The 18,092-nt window shown below is 40.7% G+C and overlaps 1 protein-coding gene across 3 annotated transcripts in view; it reads left to right on the forward strand.

The window, feature by feature from the left end:
* TLL1 (tolloid like 1) overlaps nucleotides 1-18,092 on the forward strand; it is a 135,214-nt gene that overhangs the window by 114,850 nt on the left and 2,272 nt on the right. For 2 of the 3 annotated variants that reach the window (XM_079991378.1, XM_079991379.1), the window contains 4 exons: nucleotides 13,402-13,527; nucleotides 14,311-14,438; nucleotides 15,692-15,905; nucleotides 16,437-16,687. In XM_079991378.1, coding sequence (XP_079847504.1) covers nucleotides 13,402-13,527; nucleotides 14,311-14,438; nucleotides 15,692-15,905; nucleotides 16,437-16,687 — 719 coding nt within the window. Of the gene's footprint in view, nucleotides 1-9,063; nucleotides 9,184-13,401; nucleotides 13,528-14,310; nucleotides 14,439-15,691; nucleotides 15,906-16,436; nucleotides 16,688-18,092 lie in introns of all 3 variants that reach the window. The other variant, XM_079991380.1, reaches the window with a different exon arrangement.

Genomic DNA, 18,092 nt, shown 5'->3' on the forward strand with positions numbered 1-18,092 from the left:
AGCAGACCAGGAAAGAAAATCTCAGACTCAGATTAATATGTGCTTTGTTTCATGGAGACTTATAAAGAACTTTATTTACTTACAGTTAAATGTTTATATTCAGTGTTATTCTGATTTATTGTGTAGTGTAGGTGGTCAAAAGGGATATTACATTTCTGTAGCATGCCATTTTGGATTTCCATCATCAAGCCATAAAAGCAAAGCAGAATTTAATAATTATACATCTAAACCAGGGATTGCTAAATTCCCCAGAACATTCAAGAATCCACCAGATTCTATCAGTCTCTAGGAGCAGATCAGCCTGTACACCTGCCCCTGCAGGGAGGGTTAGTCACTACCAGATCAAACTTCACTAGGGTCCATCCATGTCAACGTGATGACAGTCAACCCCTGCCCTAACCACTATATCCCATGCAATCCTCTATGTTGTGTTTCTGACACAATGAATTGAGACAGCCTCAAGGTTGTCATGGTGGCCATGAAGTCCTGAGCTGGCCCAGGCAAAACAGAATTGGCATGGATATCGAAGTCCTCCAAGATTAATATTCTGGGGTACTCCAAAACCACCTCTGCCAGCTCAGTGAAGGAGGTGGTTGGCAATGCAGTGGGTGGTACACTAACAATATCTCCTTTCCCCATAACCCAACATCAAATCCAAACCCTCACATCCAGCTATTACATTTGGATTGGTTTCTTGGTGAAATTTATGTTGTTTTTTTCTATGGATTACTGCCACACATCCCTTCCCTCAAACTTCATCTGGTGCTTCGCAAAAGAAGAAAACTGAGTAAGGACAGGGTCCCCTAGCAAACTTCATCCATGATCAGAGTTCTTTTACAGTGGTTGGATGTGGCCTTAAATAATGGCACCACCAGATGAGAGGACAGGTCAACATAGCTACTCAAATCTCTGTTGAGGGTTGGCTGAGCAGGAGCAAGACATCAAGTGTCTCTTACCCCCTCCTGTGATGATAATATTGCTTACCCACCATTCTATACTTCCCCTTCCCCTAAACTCATCTTAGAAACCTCACAAATAAATGAGAGATTCATAGATGAACTAATACGATAAACCAGGAAATAGAGTGGAAGATTAAATTAATGAAACAAAAAACTTTTGAATCGGCGAATAAATGTGGAAAACTGCTAGCTTGGCAGTTGAAGAGAAGACAAAAACTAAATACAGTTACAAATTTAGAGATTGAAGGAAGAAACATTCAGAACCCTGTGGATATTAGAAAGTGCTTCCAGAGATATTTCAAAAAATTATATACCCAAGGGCCGCAAGATGAGATTGAGATTAAACAATTTTTGGAAAAAAATGGATTACCAAAATTGTCACAAGAAAATAGATCAATCCTGAACTGTAAAATAAAACGACAAGAGATTGAACAAGCCATTCAGAATATGAAATTGGGCAAATCTCCAGGACCAGATGGGCTGACCTCCAAGTATTATAAGACACTAAAAGACTATCTGATACAACCACTGATGGAGGTTAGCAATGAAATTATGGAGGGGAGGAGGGCACCAGAATCGTGGAAAGAAGCCTTCATCACATTGATACCAAAATCGGAAGCTGAAAAGACACAACTTAAGAACTATCGTCCCATCTCTCTTTTAAACGTGGATTACAAAATATTTGCAGATATTCTGGCAAGTAGATTTAAAAAAGTTTTAAACAAGGTAATTCATAAGGACCAGGCGGGCTTTCTCCCAGGTAGACACTTGTTTGCTAATACACGGAACATTATTGACATTTTGGAACTTTTGCAAACAGACATAAATACAAAAGCAGTGTTAATTTTTATAGACGCGGAGAAGGCCTTTGACAATATCTCCTGGAAATTTATGAAGGGAAATTTAAAAGAAATGGGAGTGGGACGGGGTTTTGAGAATGGGATTGATGCAATATATTCAGAACAAAAGGCTAAATTGATAGTTAACAATGTGGTTACAGAAGAGTTTAAAATTGAAAAAGGAACACGACAAGGCTGTCCTATTTCCCCTTTGCTATTTATTTCGGTTTTGGAAGTGCTCCTGAATATGATTAGAGGGGACCGGTTGGTGGAAGGAATTCAGGTCGGAGCGAAACAATATAAACTCAAAGCTTTTGCAGATGACCTAGTTTTGACCCTGCAGGAGCCAGAATCTAGTACGAAAAGAGTACTACAATTGATCCAAGACTTTGGTCGGGTGGCGGGATTTAAACTAAACAAACAGAAAACCAAGGTATTGGGAAAAAATTTGACAGATACAGAATCAGAACGGTTTCAGAGAAAGACAGAATTAAATGTGGTTAAAAAAGTAAAGTACCTAGGGGTAAATATAACAGCAAAAAATCTGAGTCTATTTAAGGATAATTATGAAAAATGTTGGTCAGAAATTAAGAGAGACTTAGATAGTTGGACAAAATTGAAACTTTCTTTGTTAGGCCGAAGTGCTGCTATTAAGATGAATGTATTGCCAAAAATGTTGTTCTTGTTTCAAACACTACAGATTGTGGACAAGACGGAGTGCTTCCGGAAGTGGCAGAGAGATATTTCTAAGTTTGTCTGGCAGGGCAAAAAGCCCAGAATTAAGTTTAAGATATTAACCGACGCGAAAGAGAGAGGGGGCTTTGCCCTGCCGGACTTAAAGTTGTATTATGAGGCCGCATAATACTGGCTGGCTAAAAGATTGGCTACTTCTCGAAGACACTGATGTATTGGATTTGGAAGGTTTTAACAATGCTTTTGGTTGGCATGCATGCTTATGGTACGATAAGGTTAAAATCAATAAGGCCTTTAAAAACCATATTGTCAGAAAAGCAGTGTTCAATGTCTGGACAAAATATAAAGACTTATTGGAAAACAAAACTCCAAGGTGGCTATCACCTCTGGAAGCTAAGGCCCGAAAAAGACCCAATATGGAGGCCAAATGGCCAAAATATTGGGAAATTTTAGAAAAAGATGGAGACAATTGGAAATTGCAGAGTTTGGAGAAAATGAAGGATAAAGTGCGAGACTGGTTACACTACGCTCAGATTAAAGAAGTTTTCAAAACTGACAAAAAGTTAGGGTTCCAGGTGGAGAAATCGAAATTGGAATCAGAACTGCTAGAACCTAAGACTAAGGTACTTTCAAGAATGTATAACTTGCTGTTAAAATGGAACACACAAGATGAAATGGTTAAATCGGCTATGATAAAGTGGGCACAGGACATTGGGTATAATATCATGTTCGAGGACTGGGAAAGGTTGTGGACCACTGGGTTGAACTTCACTGCATGTAATGCTTTGAAGGAAAATGTAATGAAAATGATATATAGATGGTACATGACCCCAGTTAAACTTGCCAAAATATACCATTTGTCTGATAACAAATGCTGGAAATGTAAAGGGAATGAAGGAACATTCTTTCACCTCTGGTGGACGTGCCCTAGAGTGAAGGCCTTCTGGGAAATTGATATATAATGAGTTGAAAAAGGTATTTAAGTATACTTTCCCCAAGAAACCAGAGGCCTTCCTCCTGGGTATTGTCGGCCAGAGGGTGATAAAGAAGGACAGAACTTTTTTTCCTGTATGCAACAACAGCAGCAAGGATACTCATCGCCAAGCACTGGAAAACTCGAGATCTACCCACACTGGAAGAATGGCAGATGCAACTGATAGACTATATGGAATTGGCTGAGATGACCGGCAGAATCCGAGACCTGGGAGAGGAGAGGGTTGAAGAAGACTGGAAGAAATTTAGGATTTATTTACAAAAATACTGTAATTTGGTTGAATGTTAAGAAGGATGCCAGACCATAAATAATTGAGCACCACTAAATTAGACGTAATCTGGATGATAAGTGAGATTGAGGAAATTATAAACCTTTTGTTTTTTTGTTTTTTTTTTAAATGATATTTATTAAGATTTTCCAATTACCACAAAACAAAAAAACAAAACATCCAATTTTAAAATCTTTTTTCCAATAACATCTTTTCAGGACTTCCCCTCCCCTCCCCCTCCTGTATTCCAATTCTTACAAATAAACAAAAAAATTCAACAAATTCTTATTCCAGATTTAAACTTATTATCATTGACCCAATTTTAAAAATATTTTCCCATCCCCTAAAATCGACCTGTTCCCTTCCGCGAGTTCCCCCCTTTAATATGCAATACAGATTAAAATAAAAAAAATATTTTACACCCTTTGGATTCCAAATTTCCCTCCCCCCTTTCCCGGTTGCGTTCCCAATGTTCCTCAACGTCTGATGTCTTCCTGGAGTTCCCACATCTCTCTAAGCCATAGTCCTTTCCCAGTCATCTTTAATTTCGAATGTCCAATCTTGGAAGGAGTCTGTCTCAAAAAAGGCCCATTTCTTCCATCCAGATTTTTATATCTAGGAGTAAAAACTCCAATTTTATTTCTTTAAGCCTGTCAAATCTGGATGTCCCAAATGTTCCCACTTCCAGCTTTGTCCAGTTCTTATTATTTTTGTTGTTCTTGTTGATCTCACTCCTCCTTTTTTTTTATTTTTCCCTGCTCTCCTGCACAAATGTTCTAATTCCAAAAGCTTCTAATTCCTCTACAGAGGCTTGTTATTCAGAAACAAAACATTACGTCAAGTCCCTTTCATTCTTCAATAGATAAATCCATTGTCTCCTTTAGTGTGTAGACCTCTGTAGACAAAATAGTGTTCCATTTCTGCAGTTTCCCAGGAGATAGAAAGTTCTGGTCAAATTCCACGCCAACAATACTTGTAATATCCCTCGGCTCCTCTAGGTGGTTTGCAATAACTGAATTCCCTTCCAGATCACGTCCACCAGTCAAAATAACTTGTTATTCCTTGTTTAAAACAATTTGTATCCAATTTGTAACGAATGTAACCGGCAAAGTCCTCGTAACAAAGTTCTCTATTTTATTCTTCCGCTTTGACAGCTCTTTGACAGCTGTCAAAACCTCTATTTCTCTTCTCCCGGCGCTCTCACAAATCGCTCCCAGGGTTCCGGGGGGGGGGGTGCTTTTTAATTCAATTCAATTCCACTTTTCTCCTCCAGCTCAGTCTTATGATTTTCCCTCGCGAAGTTAATAACTTTGTCAAAGTAAGATTGCTCTCAATCTTAGTTGTCAAATCCTTTGCTTTAACTCTTCTACAACAGGGGGGGGGGCTGACTTCCTTTTTGCGCCTCCCCCGCTCGCTCCGAATTTTTTTAAAAAAATTTATCCCCCTTTTTAGTCCAGGTTCCGATTACTCACGGGTTGTTCTTTTAAGTCCAAATTTTCAATAGAAGAAGTCAGCGCTCTCCGTCGAATGGCTTGCGGCTTCGCTCGGCAGGGGAAGCGAAGGACTCAAAGCACCCCCCCCTGTCACCCGCTCCGCAGCCTTTAAAAAGGCTCTTTCGCGGGTCGGGGGGGCACAAAGGGTGCCAGCCGAGTCACCATGTCCATGGGTTTCAGCGCCCATGGTTTTTGAGGGTCCCCGCGTCGCCGGCGCAGTAGGACCCAGCCCCTGCCGAGCAGGCTCCCTCCGGAGCTCGGAGGGAGTCCGCCATTCGGCGATGGCGCCAACCCAGAAGTGAAATTATAAACCTTTTGGAGAATTATTAGACTAAATTAAATGAATGAGATTTAAGAATGTAAACAAGATGATAAATTGCTGGAAAAAGTTTACAATGATGTAAGTGGGAGCGGGAGACGTGAGGGAGTCCAAAGAAGCTTTGAAAATATGTTATGATACATGTCATATTGTTTATTATTTTTGCATTTTGTATTTAAAAAAAATCTCAATAAATATCTATTAAAAAAAAAAAAGAACTAATACGATGGTTCTGTATTTCCTAGCTATACACAGAAATGCCTGTACAGTTGTACCTTGGTTGTCCTGAACACTGCAAACACTGCAAAGTAAGTGTTCCGGTCTGCGAACGTTTTTCGGAAGCCGAACGTCTGACGTGGCTTCTGCAGGAAGCTCCTGCAGCCAATCGGAAGCCGTGCCTTGGTTGTCAAACAGTTTCAGGAGTCAAACGGACTCCCGGAACAGATTAAGTTTGACAACCAAGGTACCACTGTATATGTATTTTCTGCAAAACACAGAAGATAGGCCCATCTGATGAAGTTAGCTTCTTCTTTTACTACAACAAATTGTTTGGATTCTTTTATGATGGCTTTGTACACCAAATGCTCACAGTGAGTTAAATTTTGAATGTCCTTTCAGAAAATACCTGCTCATTTCTGAAGTTTAAACAATATTCAACCTGGCAGGCTGAAATCCTAAAGTTATGGGGAGTAAGCCCCATTGGGACTGTCAACCCCTCCATGTATCCATGGTGTCCTGGTACTCTACCAATTCCAAAGCATGTAGTAGTCAGGGCAGGGAGGTGGTGTTTGTGTTTGGGGTGGGGGCTTGGCATTTCCTCACACCCCAGAGTGACCAGTAGTCCTGGGCACTGCGGGGCTGTTTGGAAGGCTGGGCTGACCACTGCAGAGGATGGCTATTACTGGCCATCCACATAAGGAACTGGGGTGTTGTTGAGGGATCTCCTGGGGATCCCCTTCTTAGTCTGATGTTGTTTTTTGTCTCCATGGCTGCAACTCCTTGTGATTCCTTCCTGACTCTCTAGACCAGGGGTCAGCAAGCTTTTTCAGCCATGGGTCGGTCCACCGTCCCTCAGACCATGTGGTGGGCCAGACTATATTTTGAGGGGGGAAATGAACGAATTCCTATTCTCCACAAATAACCCAGAGATGCATTTTAAATAAAAGCACACATTCTACTCATGTAAAAACACGCTGATTCCCTAACTGTCCGTGGGCCGGATTGAGAAGGCAATTGGGCCACACCTGGCCCCTGGGCCTTAGGTTGCCTACCCCTGCTCTAGACTGCAGCTGCCCCATTACTGCTGGGAAAAGAAGCTTGGAAGAGACGTGTTAGCATAAACATATTGTTTCCATTCCTGGGGTGTTTGGTCTCTGTTAGACAATTGCTCAAAGTGTCCGGTTTTTGTGGAGCGGATTCCCCAAGCGCAAAGTCCCTGAGCCCCTCTCCTGAGTGGGCTACACCTTATTGCAGGAAGACTGAAGTAAAGTGAAGTGAGGCTGGGAGATGTGCAGCTTATATCCTGCTGTTCTGGCTGTGCAATTGGCCAGGAGTTATAACAAATCCTGAGTTGTCTACCATGGCAGTGTGGCCAGGGCTGCCGGCTGAGCCTGCTCCTGAGGCTCAGGTCCCCTCCACTGATGTCCATTGTGTGTTTTGAGTTACACCACCCTTTTGGACAGCTTAATTTAGACTGGGTTGCCAGGTCATGTGACCAAGCTAAACAGACTTGGGAACCATTGTAAGTCTGCTCCCTCCAGCCCCCCCAATTTACCTCCAGGATTGGGGAACCCCCTGAGCTAGAGATCTGCTGTATGCTAAGCTGCTCAGTTCAGCGGATCTGATCACTCCCTAAGGATTGCCCCCTAAGCAAGAGCTTCAGGGGAAAACTGATTTTTTGGAGGGAGGAATTTTCTAGAAAAGACTGTGGGTAGGCACTCTGGAAGGAATTTCCAGGCATAGAGACAAAAATGAGATAATGGGTGGAGTCACTGAAGAGAGTAGGAGACGATTATGCGGCTGAGGGCAGTGGGACTCTTCAAGTGATTACTGAATCTCACTAACAATTTAACATAAATAATTAGTAGCGTTGATAGCATAATCTAATCCTGTACACCAGACGCTGTTGGAAATAGCATTTCCTGGACATCAGTGCTGAATGGAGAGCTGAATAACTGCTACTATAGTATGAATATAGCTAAACATTCCCACTGAAATAACACCATTGGTAATCTTTTCTTGGCTACATGCAGAAACTTCTAGGCCAAAAACACGCTATGAGAAATATACAGATGGCATATTCAGGATACTAATTTAAAGCACTGACATCTTTTGAAAAATATCTGACAGTGTATACAAAGATGACTTTATGCTTACAAGAGGCAGTGTAAGTTCATATGTTAGAAGTCATTTGTTAGAAGTCAGGATGCTTATCAGGCCACTGAAGTCAGGTTCTGAAGGGCTATTATTGTGACTATTGTCGTGTATGTGCTAATAGTGATGAAATAAAGATCCTATGAATCATAAATAATAAAAAAAATTAATTTGGAAAGGTGAATTATATGAAAACATGCCCATCTGGTTGGATTTCTACAGCTCAGTTAGGAAACAGAATCATGGGATCAATAGAGTTTTTTGATTAGAACAAAGAAGATCGCAGAATTGGCCTGGGACTATAGCACTAGTGGTGGGGATTTAACCCTTTTCAACTTCCATTTTTCTGATTTAAACCCTTCTACCAGAAGCTATTATTCGCCCATATGGGGTAAAAGGTTCCTTCCGTATTTTCCCTTTCAGTGTGAATAGCAGCTCTGGGTGTATTTATACAGAGCAAATAGCTCAGATAGAAGGGTTGAATCCCTCTACCCAGCTAACATGGCATCAATAAAATCCTCCCAAGACCTTCAAACTTCAGAATAACCCACAGAAAGTCCTAATCATAGATCCCCTGCATTGCAGTCCAGTTTGACACTGAGTGACAACTTCAAATTCCAGAGTCTGCAAAAGTTTTAATAGGAAAAAATATACTAGGAAACCAAATCTAGAGGATCATTGGATACATATGATAGACTGCAGTGGGTTCAGAGCAGAGTAAACACAGAATTCTACTTCACCCCCCCCAAAAAAGAAACTTTTATAAATAAATGAAGTATTATAATTTTAATTCTTTAAAATAGCAACAACAGCAGCATCTTATTAATTAGTTTGTTTAATTTCAAGCTGAAAGACACAACTGCTAACATTTCAATGTTCCAGTGATGTTTGTTCTTTGTATGATCAGTTTTGTATAATTGGTTTCGTTCCATTCTGAAAATGAATTCATTTTATTTAACTATATGACTGTATATTGGCAGAGGAGGTGGGATTGTAGAATAGCGATGATCATGTTACTATAAACAGATGAAAAGTTATAATGAAACTGCCCTTGAGCAGATTGACGTTTGAAGAATCACTCAGTCACTCATTTTTGGTGCCATCCTGGTACATTTTTTCCTACAGACAAGAGAGCTGCCTGCAAGGAGAAAATTTTTGTTTTTGAATCATGCAAGGACTTGATAGAGGTTGCCCCTTCAGGCCAAGTACGTATAATTCACAGACTGGCCTCTGAGGGTCTCAGAGGTATGACCTTATGTCTTGTGAATGGTTAAAATCTAACATATTGCTGAGAATGGAACTTTCCCTTTTATAATTACTGACAGAGAGAAATACACAAAGGATCCATTCAAAACTGGAGACAGAGTTCCATCTCTTGAGCACAACAAATGGTTTGCATTTAGTCAGCAAAACATTTGTTTCTCTAACTAATCACTAATTCCCCCCCCCCCCTTCTAAGATTTTCAATTTGGAATGCACATGATGGAAAATCTACACTGGCTTATGTAAAATGTAGATAAGACTTTTGCTGCACCATTCACTAACCGTGCCAAACTATTGTATTCTGCTGAAGTTTCATTTTCTGTCCTGTGATCATTATACAACACCACTAGAGAGGGAACAAAAGATTTGTTTCAATAAAGCAGATATACCTTGAGCAAAACAGCTTTTGACTGAATATACACAAACATGACTTTTCCATTTCAGGTATTTTGATTGAACAGAGAGCGCTTTGATAGCCTCTGAGAAATTAGAGCTCTTTATTCATGGGCCTGCTATTTGTAATAAGTACTTTTGAGCTCATTTTCTATACATTTGACTGGTTTGCTAGACAACTGCTTGTTAAGGAGAAGAAATCCTAGACAGGTCACCATTCCCTGGTCAGTTCTCTGCTTGCCTTTCCCATTACCTTTTGCAGGAGAAAGTTTGTCACAGGTTTGCTTTCTAAAGAGATAAAAAGCAAGTTTTCTCACACTAAATAGGTATATCTGTATTGTTGCTCTAGGGTCTAGGATGAACTTCAACAGTCTAAGTTGGAATCTTTCCACCAATTAATGCTCATTTGTTTTGGCTGGAGTCCAAAGTCTGCATGTAGTGTTTCTTTGCATGCATCACAGCCTCCTAGGCTTCCTTGGGTATACACAGGGGCTCTTCAGATGCTGGCTTTCCTGATCCCTGCAAGATCACAAATGTAAACAGCACATTTCTATTTAATTAAATTGCAGTATAGTGTTTAGTTAACGTTTTCAGAACCCTGCAAGTCAGTAACCTGCTGGCAGACTACATTTGTACTGGGCCAGCAGAAACTTTGCATAGAACTTGGTCCCTTTGTTTTGTTGTAGGGTGACACAAAGCTTGTGTCGTTAGCTTATAGAAGGGACTCTCACCAGGAAGTGAGAATCTTGTGTAGTTTTTACAAAGGCTTCCCCATGTGGTGAAAGAGAGAGAGAAAATAACTGCAGGAAAAGGAGTACTAGAGAGAGTTATTTCCAATAACTGATGTGTTATTGGAAATATTCTAAGCTTCTTGAAGAGGAGTCTGTGTGGGTTATACATTTCAGCATGTAGGATGTTGGAGTGCTGGACAATACAGCTATTTTGTTCCTTTGGATTACTGTACACAAGTTTCAGTTAAAGAAGAGGGACAAAGAACACAGGGCAAATAAAAAGCTGTTGCCAGAAACTGATGGTAAAAGGCAGCTTGTGCACGTGCAGTGATTTTGGCTGTACCAACTATGACGTAAAATAACTGCATGCTGGTCTTGTTCAGACAATAACACTTCCTTTACTGTGTCCTAATGGAGGGGAGGGCTTTGCCTCCCTAAATCTGCATTTCTGCAACAGCATTGTAGTGCTGTATCCAGCCCCTATTAGCTATAGTTCCCCCTGGAGAGTCCTAAAATGCAATTAATGCATTGCACCTAAACACACACACACACACACACACACACACACACACTTTTCAATACGTAGCTTAATACCAGTAACAGTCACTGCAATCCTATGCATAGTGTCCTTAGGAGTAAGCTCAGTTGAACTCAGTGGGGCTCACTTCACACTGTATAGGTTTAATTTCAGAAGTGGCTCAGCCAGTGGCATTCAGTTGCAAAGCTACCTTCCTGGCAGGTATGTTGCTGCCACTTGTTGAAATGGAGAGGGGGTGAGGTGTCGGAGTCAGGGCTGTGTGGGCACACACTGGCAGCAGTGCCAGAATGGCTTTGCCAGTGTGACCGCACAGTCCTGAGCTCCCTGCCACCTCTCCCTCTTGGTACGTAGCTGCAATGACGCTGCCCAGAAGTTATCATTGCGGCTCTGCCCCACCAGCCGAGCTGCTTTTGTTCCATCTGTAAAACACATCGAACTTTAACAAAACACCTTAAGCCAGCTGAAACGCAGCCCTTTCACTTTCAACCAGAAATGCCAGCCATTTCGCAAATAAGTGTCACAATTTACACGGCTGGCATGAAGTAGGAGCCCCATCCAAATAAAAAGAAAGAGGTACCCCCCCCCCCTCAGCTTGATGAGCTTCTTCATTCTCTGTGTGAATCTGTTCCTCTATACTAATCTGGAGCTAACGAACTTGAAAGCCTTGTTATCGCCGCATGGCAAGGAAGGCCTGCTGGTAACTTTATCACTCCAGTAGAAGACATTGTCATTCCTGCTCTGAGAAAAGTTCTGGAGCTCTTCTTCTTTTCATTCTGCCTCCACTGTGCCACTGTCCTCCAGTCTCTGATATAACCATCAACAACTCTGATTATTTTAGCTTTGCTGAAAAGAGAGGGCCTTACAAATGTCTAGTGTGGTGTGTCATTTTGAATATGTTTCAGAAATAAGTCTTGCCAGTTTTGATTTAATGGATCAGCCCCACCTAAAATAATAACAGCTGAATGGGGGCAGCAGATGCCTCTGTCTTGCTGGAATGACTGCCTGTTAATCTAGTTTGGCTTTTCTCCTTGCAAATGAATTTTTATGCTGTTTAGTTCAGCTCACATTACCCCCACCCCCACCCCGCTTTACGCCTAACACACTAAAAGCTTTTTTAGAGGATTACTACTCAGCAAACAGGGTACTACTGCCTGCCATGTTGCAGATTTTCCTGCAATACATAACATCTATGTCTTTCATGTACTGTTTAAATGTTTTGCTTTTTAAGGTGTTATGCCATGTCCAGATTCATTGCGATCAAAGCGCCTTTGTCACTGTCTCGAGAGGGAAAAACTGTAATAAATCACAATGTATTATTAAGAAGTACCAGCATGTGCTGAGCTTGGAACCTTGTTCAGCCTAATTTTATTTCGTCTCACTTTTGGTACTGCTGCCAAAATGCCACTGGTATAAATCCAATACTTTTGTTTTTGTTTTGCTTTTTGCATGCATCTAAATAGTACTGATTAGAACTGCACGAGTCGTGAACCATGAAGCCAAATGCAGCCCTTCAGAGGATTAATCAGCAATGTTTTTGCTTCCTGTTTGGGACTGTAAAGCAAGGGGAGGTTTTGTCGAACACCCGGCATAAACTCAGATGCTGCCATACCTGCTGGTGAAACATTGTTGGAACAAAGGAAATTAGTTATAATTTAAAATTATAGACATGGGCCCATTTTCCCTTCAGAGAATCTTTTCTCTTCTGTGCCACCCCTCCCCCCCCAAAATGGGGGGTGGGGTCAGGATGAAATGAGAGAAATAAAATAGAGTATGGGGATCAGGAATAAGAAATTCTAGATGTTCACAGAGCAGGGTGTTTACTGAGACGCCACCACCTCCCCCCAAATGCCTCACTTGGATGTACAGTGGTACCTCAGTTTATGAAGTTAATCTGTTCTGGAAGTCCGTTCTTAAACTGAAACCATTCTTAAACCGAGGCGCGCTTTCCCTAATGAGGCCTCCCGCCTCTGGTACCCTTCCACCTTTTGGATTCCATTCTTAGACCGAGGTAAAATTCGCAAAGCAGGACACTACTTCCGGTTTTGCGGAGTTCGTAAACTGAATCGTTCTTAAACAGGACTGTTCTTAAACCAAGGTACCACTGTAGTGTCATTCAAAAGGCACTGTGGTGGAAATTACAGTGACCTTCATTGACCCCTCTCTTCTAGGTAAAGCCATAGTCCCTTGTTTATTTCTAGAATTTATTTTGCTTCCCCTCAGGATGGGGGGGATTTCCCAATGCCTCCCCAGTTTTGTGGCCTGAAGGTGGAGCTGTAAGAGTGGGGTGGCATTTTGGACTTTGCACTAAAAATTAAATATGGGCAGTGGTTTGTTGGCCTGGGTGTTAATGATTTGCTTGAGAGTGGCCATTGCACTAGGTTGCAGGTTGAGCAATGAATGGGCATACAAAGGAGGATAAAATGAGTGCCTTGGTTTTCCCCCTTTCTGGACTTAAACGTAACTAAACCATTGTATACCTTATTCTGGAAAGTGGAGGAAGATATTCCACTCAAAACAAGTGTCCTGTGTATCTTGTAGATAAGGATGAATGTTCTAAAGACAATGGTGGCTGCCAGCATGAATGCATCAACACTGTAGGAAGCTATGTATGTCAATGTCGCAATGGATTTGTGCTACATGAAAACAAACACGACTGCAAGGAAGGTAAGAAACAGTAGTATGAAAGAGCTGCTTACTTTGAAAGCTTTGCCAGGTGTAGCCTGCATTCAGACATGGGGTTTATTGTGTTACTTTTACTAGTAAAAATACTCATGCTTCCTGTCTCAATTAATAAGGACCTTTTACAGTGCATTATGAAATTGTGGCTTTTTGATAGATATACTGCAACATTGCGCTAAATTTTAACATGGCAAAAAAGAACTGTATACTGGGATTACCACCCCAAATTTTGCCACGTGAGATTACAGCACAAACCTCCCATGGTTTTTGGGGTGTTACAAACAAGTCCCCGCCCCCCGGAAAAACATAACACAGAAATACGCTCTAAATTTTCAATAGTTTCCACCAGATTTCCAGAAGCTGCTTTTGCACGCTGTGAAAGATCACAGAAAATGTGGCTGATATCTCTTAAGGAAACATCAGGAAAACAAGTTCTGCCTGAATGCTGCCCAAGCCGTTTGGGCATTTGTACCTGTTGCAAGGTGCATTATGGAAAAGTTCTGTATAATTTGTAGTGGACACTGCCATAAATGCAAAGCCAAATGCTAAACTACAACTATGGATTATTGTCTGTTAGACTAAATAATTAGTTTGTAAGTGGCGATGGTGGTGACCATGAAATGGTGGTGACCATGAAATTAGGAGGATTAGTAGCCCTGGATTAACTTCCAGACAATTTTGCCATTGCCATGAAATGATGCTTTTCTGTTTACATGGTATACATGTTCATTCAGACTCACTCAGTCTTTCTGTCAATTATTGATGCAGCCGAGTGTGAACAAAAGATCCATAGTCCCAATGGAATTATCACGAGCCCTAACTGGCCTGACAAATATCCAAGCAGGAAGGAATGCACATGGGAAATCAGCGCTACTCCTGGTCACAGAATCAAAATAGTAAGTAGCTTCCATATTATGAGAATAGTCTGGTTGAACAAAATTTATGAGTAGCAACTGGGATAGTTGTACAGCTGTTTTATGGTGCATCTGCAGTTTCCTTCTATTACAGATGCCTAATCTTCCTAAAAAATAAAAGCCAGGAAAGTATTGGTGTTTCAATTTGCAGAGCTTTGTGATTATTCTGACTGTTTTCCTTCCACTGCCAAAACATCAGCACTTGAGCTACATGAAGTTCCTCACGGCCAGCTGTTAACATAAACTGGCATCACATTGTACTTTGGATGGCTTCCACTGGGGATTCAGTAGATTAGAGCTGCTTTATTGTCCCAGACACAACTCGACAGCAGTTCTGTTTGCTCTCCACTTGACTTTTGTTTGGTTTCATCGCTTTTAAAATATTGCCTCTGAATATATTGCCTTGCTGTACTGGAAAGTTCCTCAGATGCTCCTGCTCCCTGCCTGATGGGACTGGGGCAGGAGGGAGGAAAGCGAGGAAAAAGATGTGGGGAAGCCATTGCCAGGCATGCGTCAGAACAGTATGAAAGGGAACCTTCTTTCTTTTTAAAACTGATGTGAAATGGCCTTTTCATAAATAGTTTTCAGGTTGCAACCCTAAACACTCTTAGAGTAAGCCCCATTGGCCACAGTGTTCTTAACCTGAGATACCACTTTAGCAGAAAGGACTATAAGCTATTTTTATATGCAGTGATGGCAGCAAGAATATTATTGGCACAAAAATGGAAGCAAGAAGAAATGGATTGTCCTGAATGAGTCTCTTCTTTAACATTTAATTTAGTATACAAGGTTGTTGTTTTTAAAAAACAGACTAACTTCTGCTGTGATGGTACAATTGCATTCAGTGAGAACCTTCTGACCACGGAAGATTTTTGATCTGGTGAAGGAATCCCTTTGGCAATCCAGGAAAGGAGACATTTTGTGTAGATTCCGTACTGGCTTTTCAGCTCCCTGTACCCCCACCCATCTGCTCCAGATGGTTGAGGGACTCTCTGGAAGGAGAAATGGGCAAAAATGGCTCCTTCCTATCCTTTTAGGAAAGGTACCATGACCACAGGAGAGTCTGGATCCAACCCACTTTCTTTGTTAGTTCATTATTACACTACTTATAAAAGTTGCATGCCATTAAAAATCCAAAATGCCCAGAGTAGCAAAACCATAGCATGGACCTGACCTCAGGTTCACATTCAGAACACACCTGAAGTAATGGATCAATACTTTGTTAAACTTTTCAGGTTTTTAATGAGTTTGAAATTGAGCAACATCAAGAATGTGCCTACGACCATTTGGAAGTTTTTGATGGGGAAACGGAGAAGTCACCTATTCTTGGACGTTTGTGTGGAAGTAAGATACCAGATCCCCTTGTCGCTACTGGAAATAAGATGTTTCTTAGGTTTGTCTCTGATGCATCAGTACAGAGAAAAGGCTTTCAAGCTACTCACACTACAGGTATGAAAATAATTCCCAGTACTTTTGTTGATAAATGTTTAAAACTGTTTGTGGCCAAATTTTAATCTGGGCTGCATTTCCATTAAGCAAAAAGGGGAACAAATATTAGTTATATGTTCCTAATACAACATTATTGCCTGTGCTTCTAATGTCCTCCGTCTTTTTATTATCGGTGGAACAAAAACTGGTAGTATTGACCATCTTGTTGAAGCCAATGTGCTTTTTAATGAAGATGAAATATGGGGCTTCAACACTGGAAGCACATTGCATCCTTCAGACACTCAAAATTCTGTTAGAAAAAGCAGCTGCCAACATACTGATGTCTGTTATTTTTTCCAGGTCAAATATTAATTCTAGTTTCTTGTTATTTCGATTCCTTGGTTTATACTGGCCCCTAGTGGTGGTTCTAATATCATTCTTACCACCATGATGATTCAGAAACAAAGCGTGGCAAATTATGTGTGGTTCCTTTTAAAACAAGATCGAAAGAAGTTTATATATTATAATTTTTTTCTTCCTTACTTTGCACAGAGTGTGGTGGTCGTCTGAAAGCTGAGAGCAAAGCAAGAGATCTCTACTCTCATGCTCAGTTTGGTGACAACAACTATCCAGTTCAAGCGGATTGTGAATGGCTAATAGTATCAGACCGTGGTTACCGAATAGAGTTAACTTTTCAGACTTTTGAGGTGGAGGAAGAAGCAGACTGTGGTTATGACTACCTAGAGCTCTTTGACGGTCATGATACAACTTCTCTGAGGCTTGGTCGGTTTTGTGGATCAGGGGTATGTAATCTTGAAGTTATTCCAATGATTAAGACTCTTCCAAATATGAATAAATAATATGACTGTCTATGGATGTGAAATATAGACGTTAACAACTTTTTGTTGTCTGTCTCTATACAGAAGAAACACACCCCTATCCACCTTATCACAACCTGCTTTTTAAAAAAACTCTTCTGAGTTTAAAAGCAGGTTGCAGTGCAGTGATAGGATTCCCTATTTGAGAAAAAAAGAAGTATCAAAGCCCCACTGCTTCTGCTTAGCAAAGTGTATGTAAAGGGATGTATTGTACTTCTGCCAGTGTTTTGGCCTTTATAACCTACATGCTCATTGAAGTTAACAAAATTAAGTAATACCTGTTTTGACAAGGCTGCTTTTATTCTTCAAGGTGAGAAAAGTCAAACAGTAAGCAAAGGAGCTATACATACATAGAAAACCCAGAATTTTAGAAACTCATTCTGCTTTTATCACTGAATGCTAAAAGCAAGACATGATATAAAATCCAATTTTGTGTTTCCTTCGTGATCAAAACTAAATTCATTATATTTCCCTGAACTTGCTTTTAAAGAACTTTTTCTGAGAGATGAAACTAAACAATTTCAGAAGGTTCTGTGCATGGGTTTTCCACATTAAGAGAAACTTAGGAGGAACTTTTCAATGTGAGTTAGTTTATTTCAAGTAGAGAACTGTTCCAAGGGGGAACTAAACTCTTCAAATAAAGTTTTAGTTGGGTGTAATGGAAAGGAGAGTATAGTATGTGCCTTATGGGTAGCACAACATACTGGTGGGCACCTGAAGTTTGAAACTATAGTTATCTCTTAGCATGGCCCTCAGACAAGATAGAGCAAGTATCAGTATCAGAGTTTGGAGTGCACAGTATACAAACACTGATGTAGGGGGGTGGGGAATTGTTGAAGCAAGTGATGACAGTAATTGGGGCCATCCACAAACACTATTTCATAGGATGCTTAAAAGCTCAGGACTGCAAATCTTTGGAGAAAGATCATGATATATTAAAGGGAGGAAATTAAATTTAAAGGTAGTACGTTGAATGAAAATCTGCTAAAGGGAAGGATTTTCTGTACTGCATCAATAGCTAGAAGACAGATTTTTGCCATGAGGACAAAAAATAGACACAAACTACATAGATTTCCATGATTTTTTGTTCACTTTTTTTTTTAGCTCAAAGCTGTCTTTCAGATGAAGTATGCTAAGCAGAGAGTGTCTGCTTAATTCTTTCCCCCTTTAAGCTCAAAGTTGCCCTTCCCAAGTTGCTTTTACCACAAAGAGGAGAGCAATTCTGAGCTGAAAAATGACAGGTGTAAGGGTACAGCAACCACACACCCATTACTGTCCCAGTCATATGTAGCCTGGTTCCAGGCTGCTTTAGTTTTAAACAGCAGCAGCA

The sequence above is a fragment of the Podarcis cretensis genome (assembly GCF_951804945.1).
Source record: "Podarcis cretensis genome assembly, chromosome: 9".
Lineage (NCBI taxonomy): Eukaryota > Metazoa > Chordata > Lepidosauria > Squamata > Lacertidae > Podarcis > Podarcis cretensis.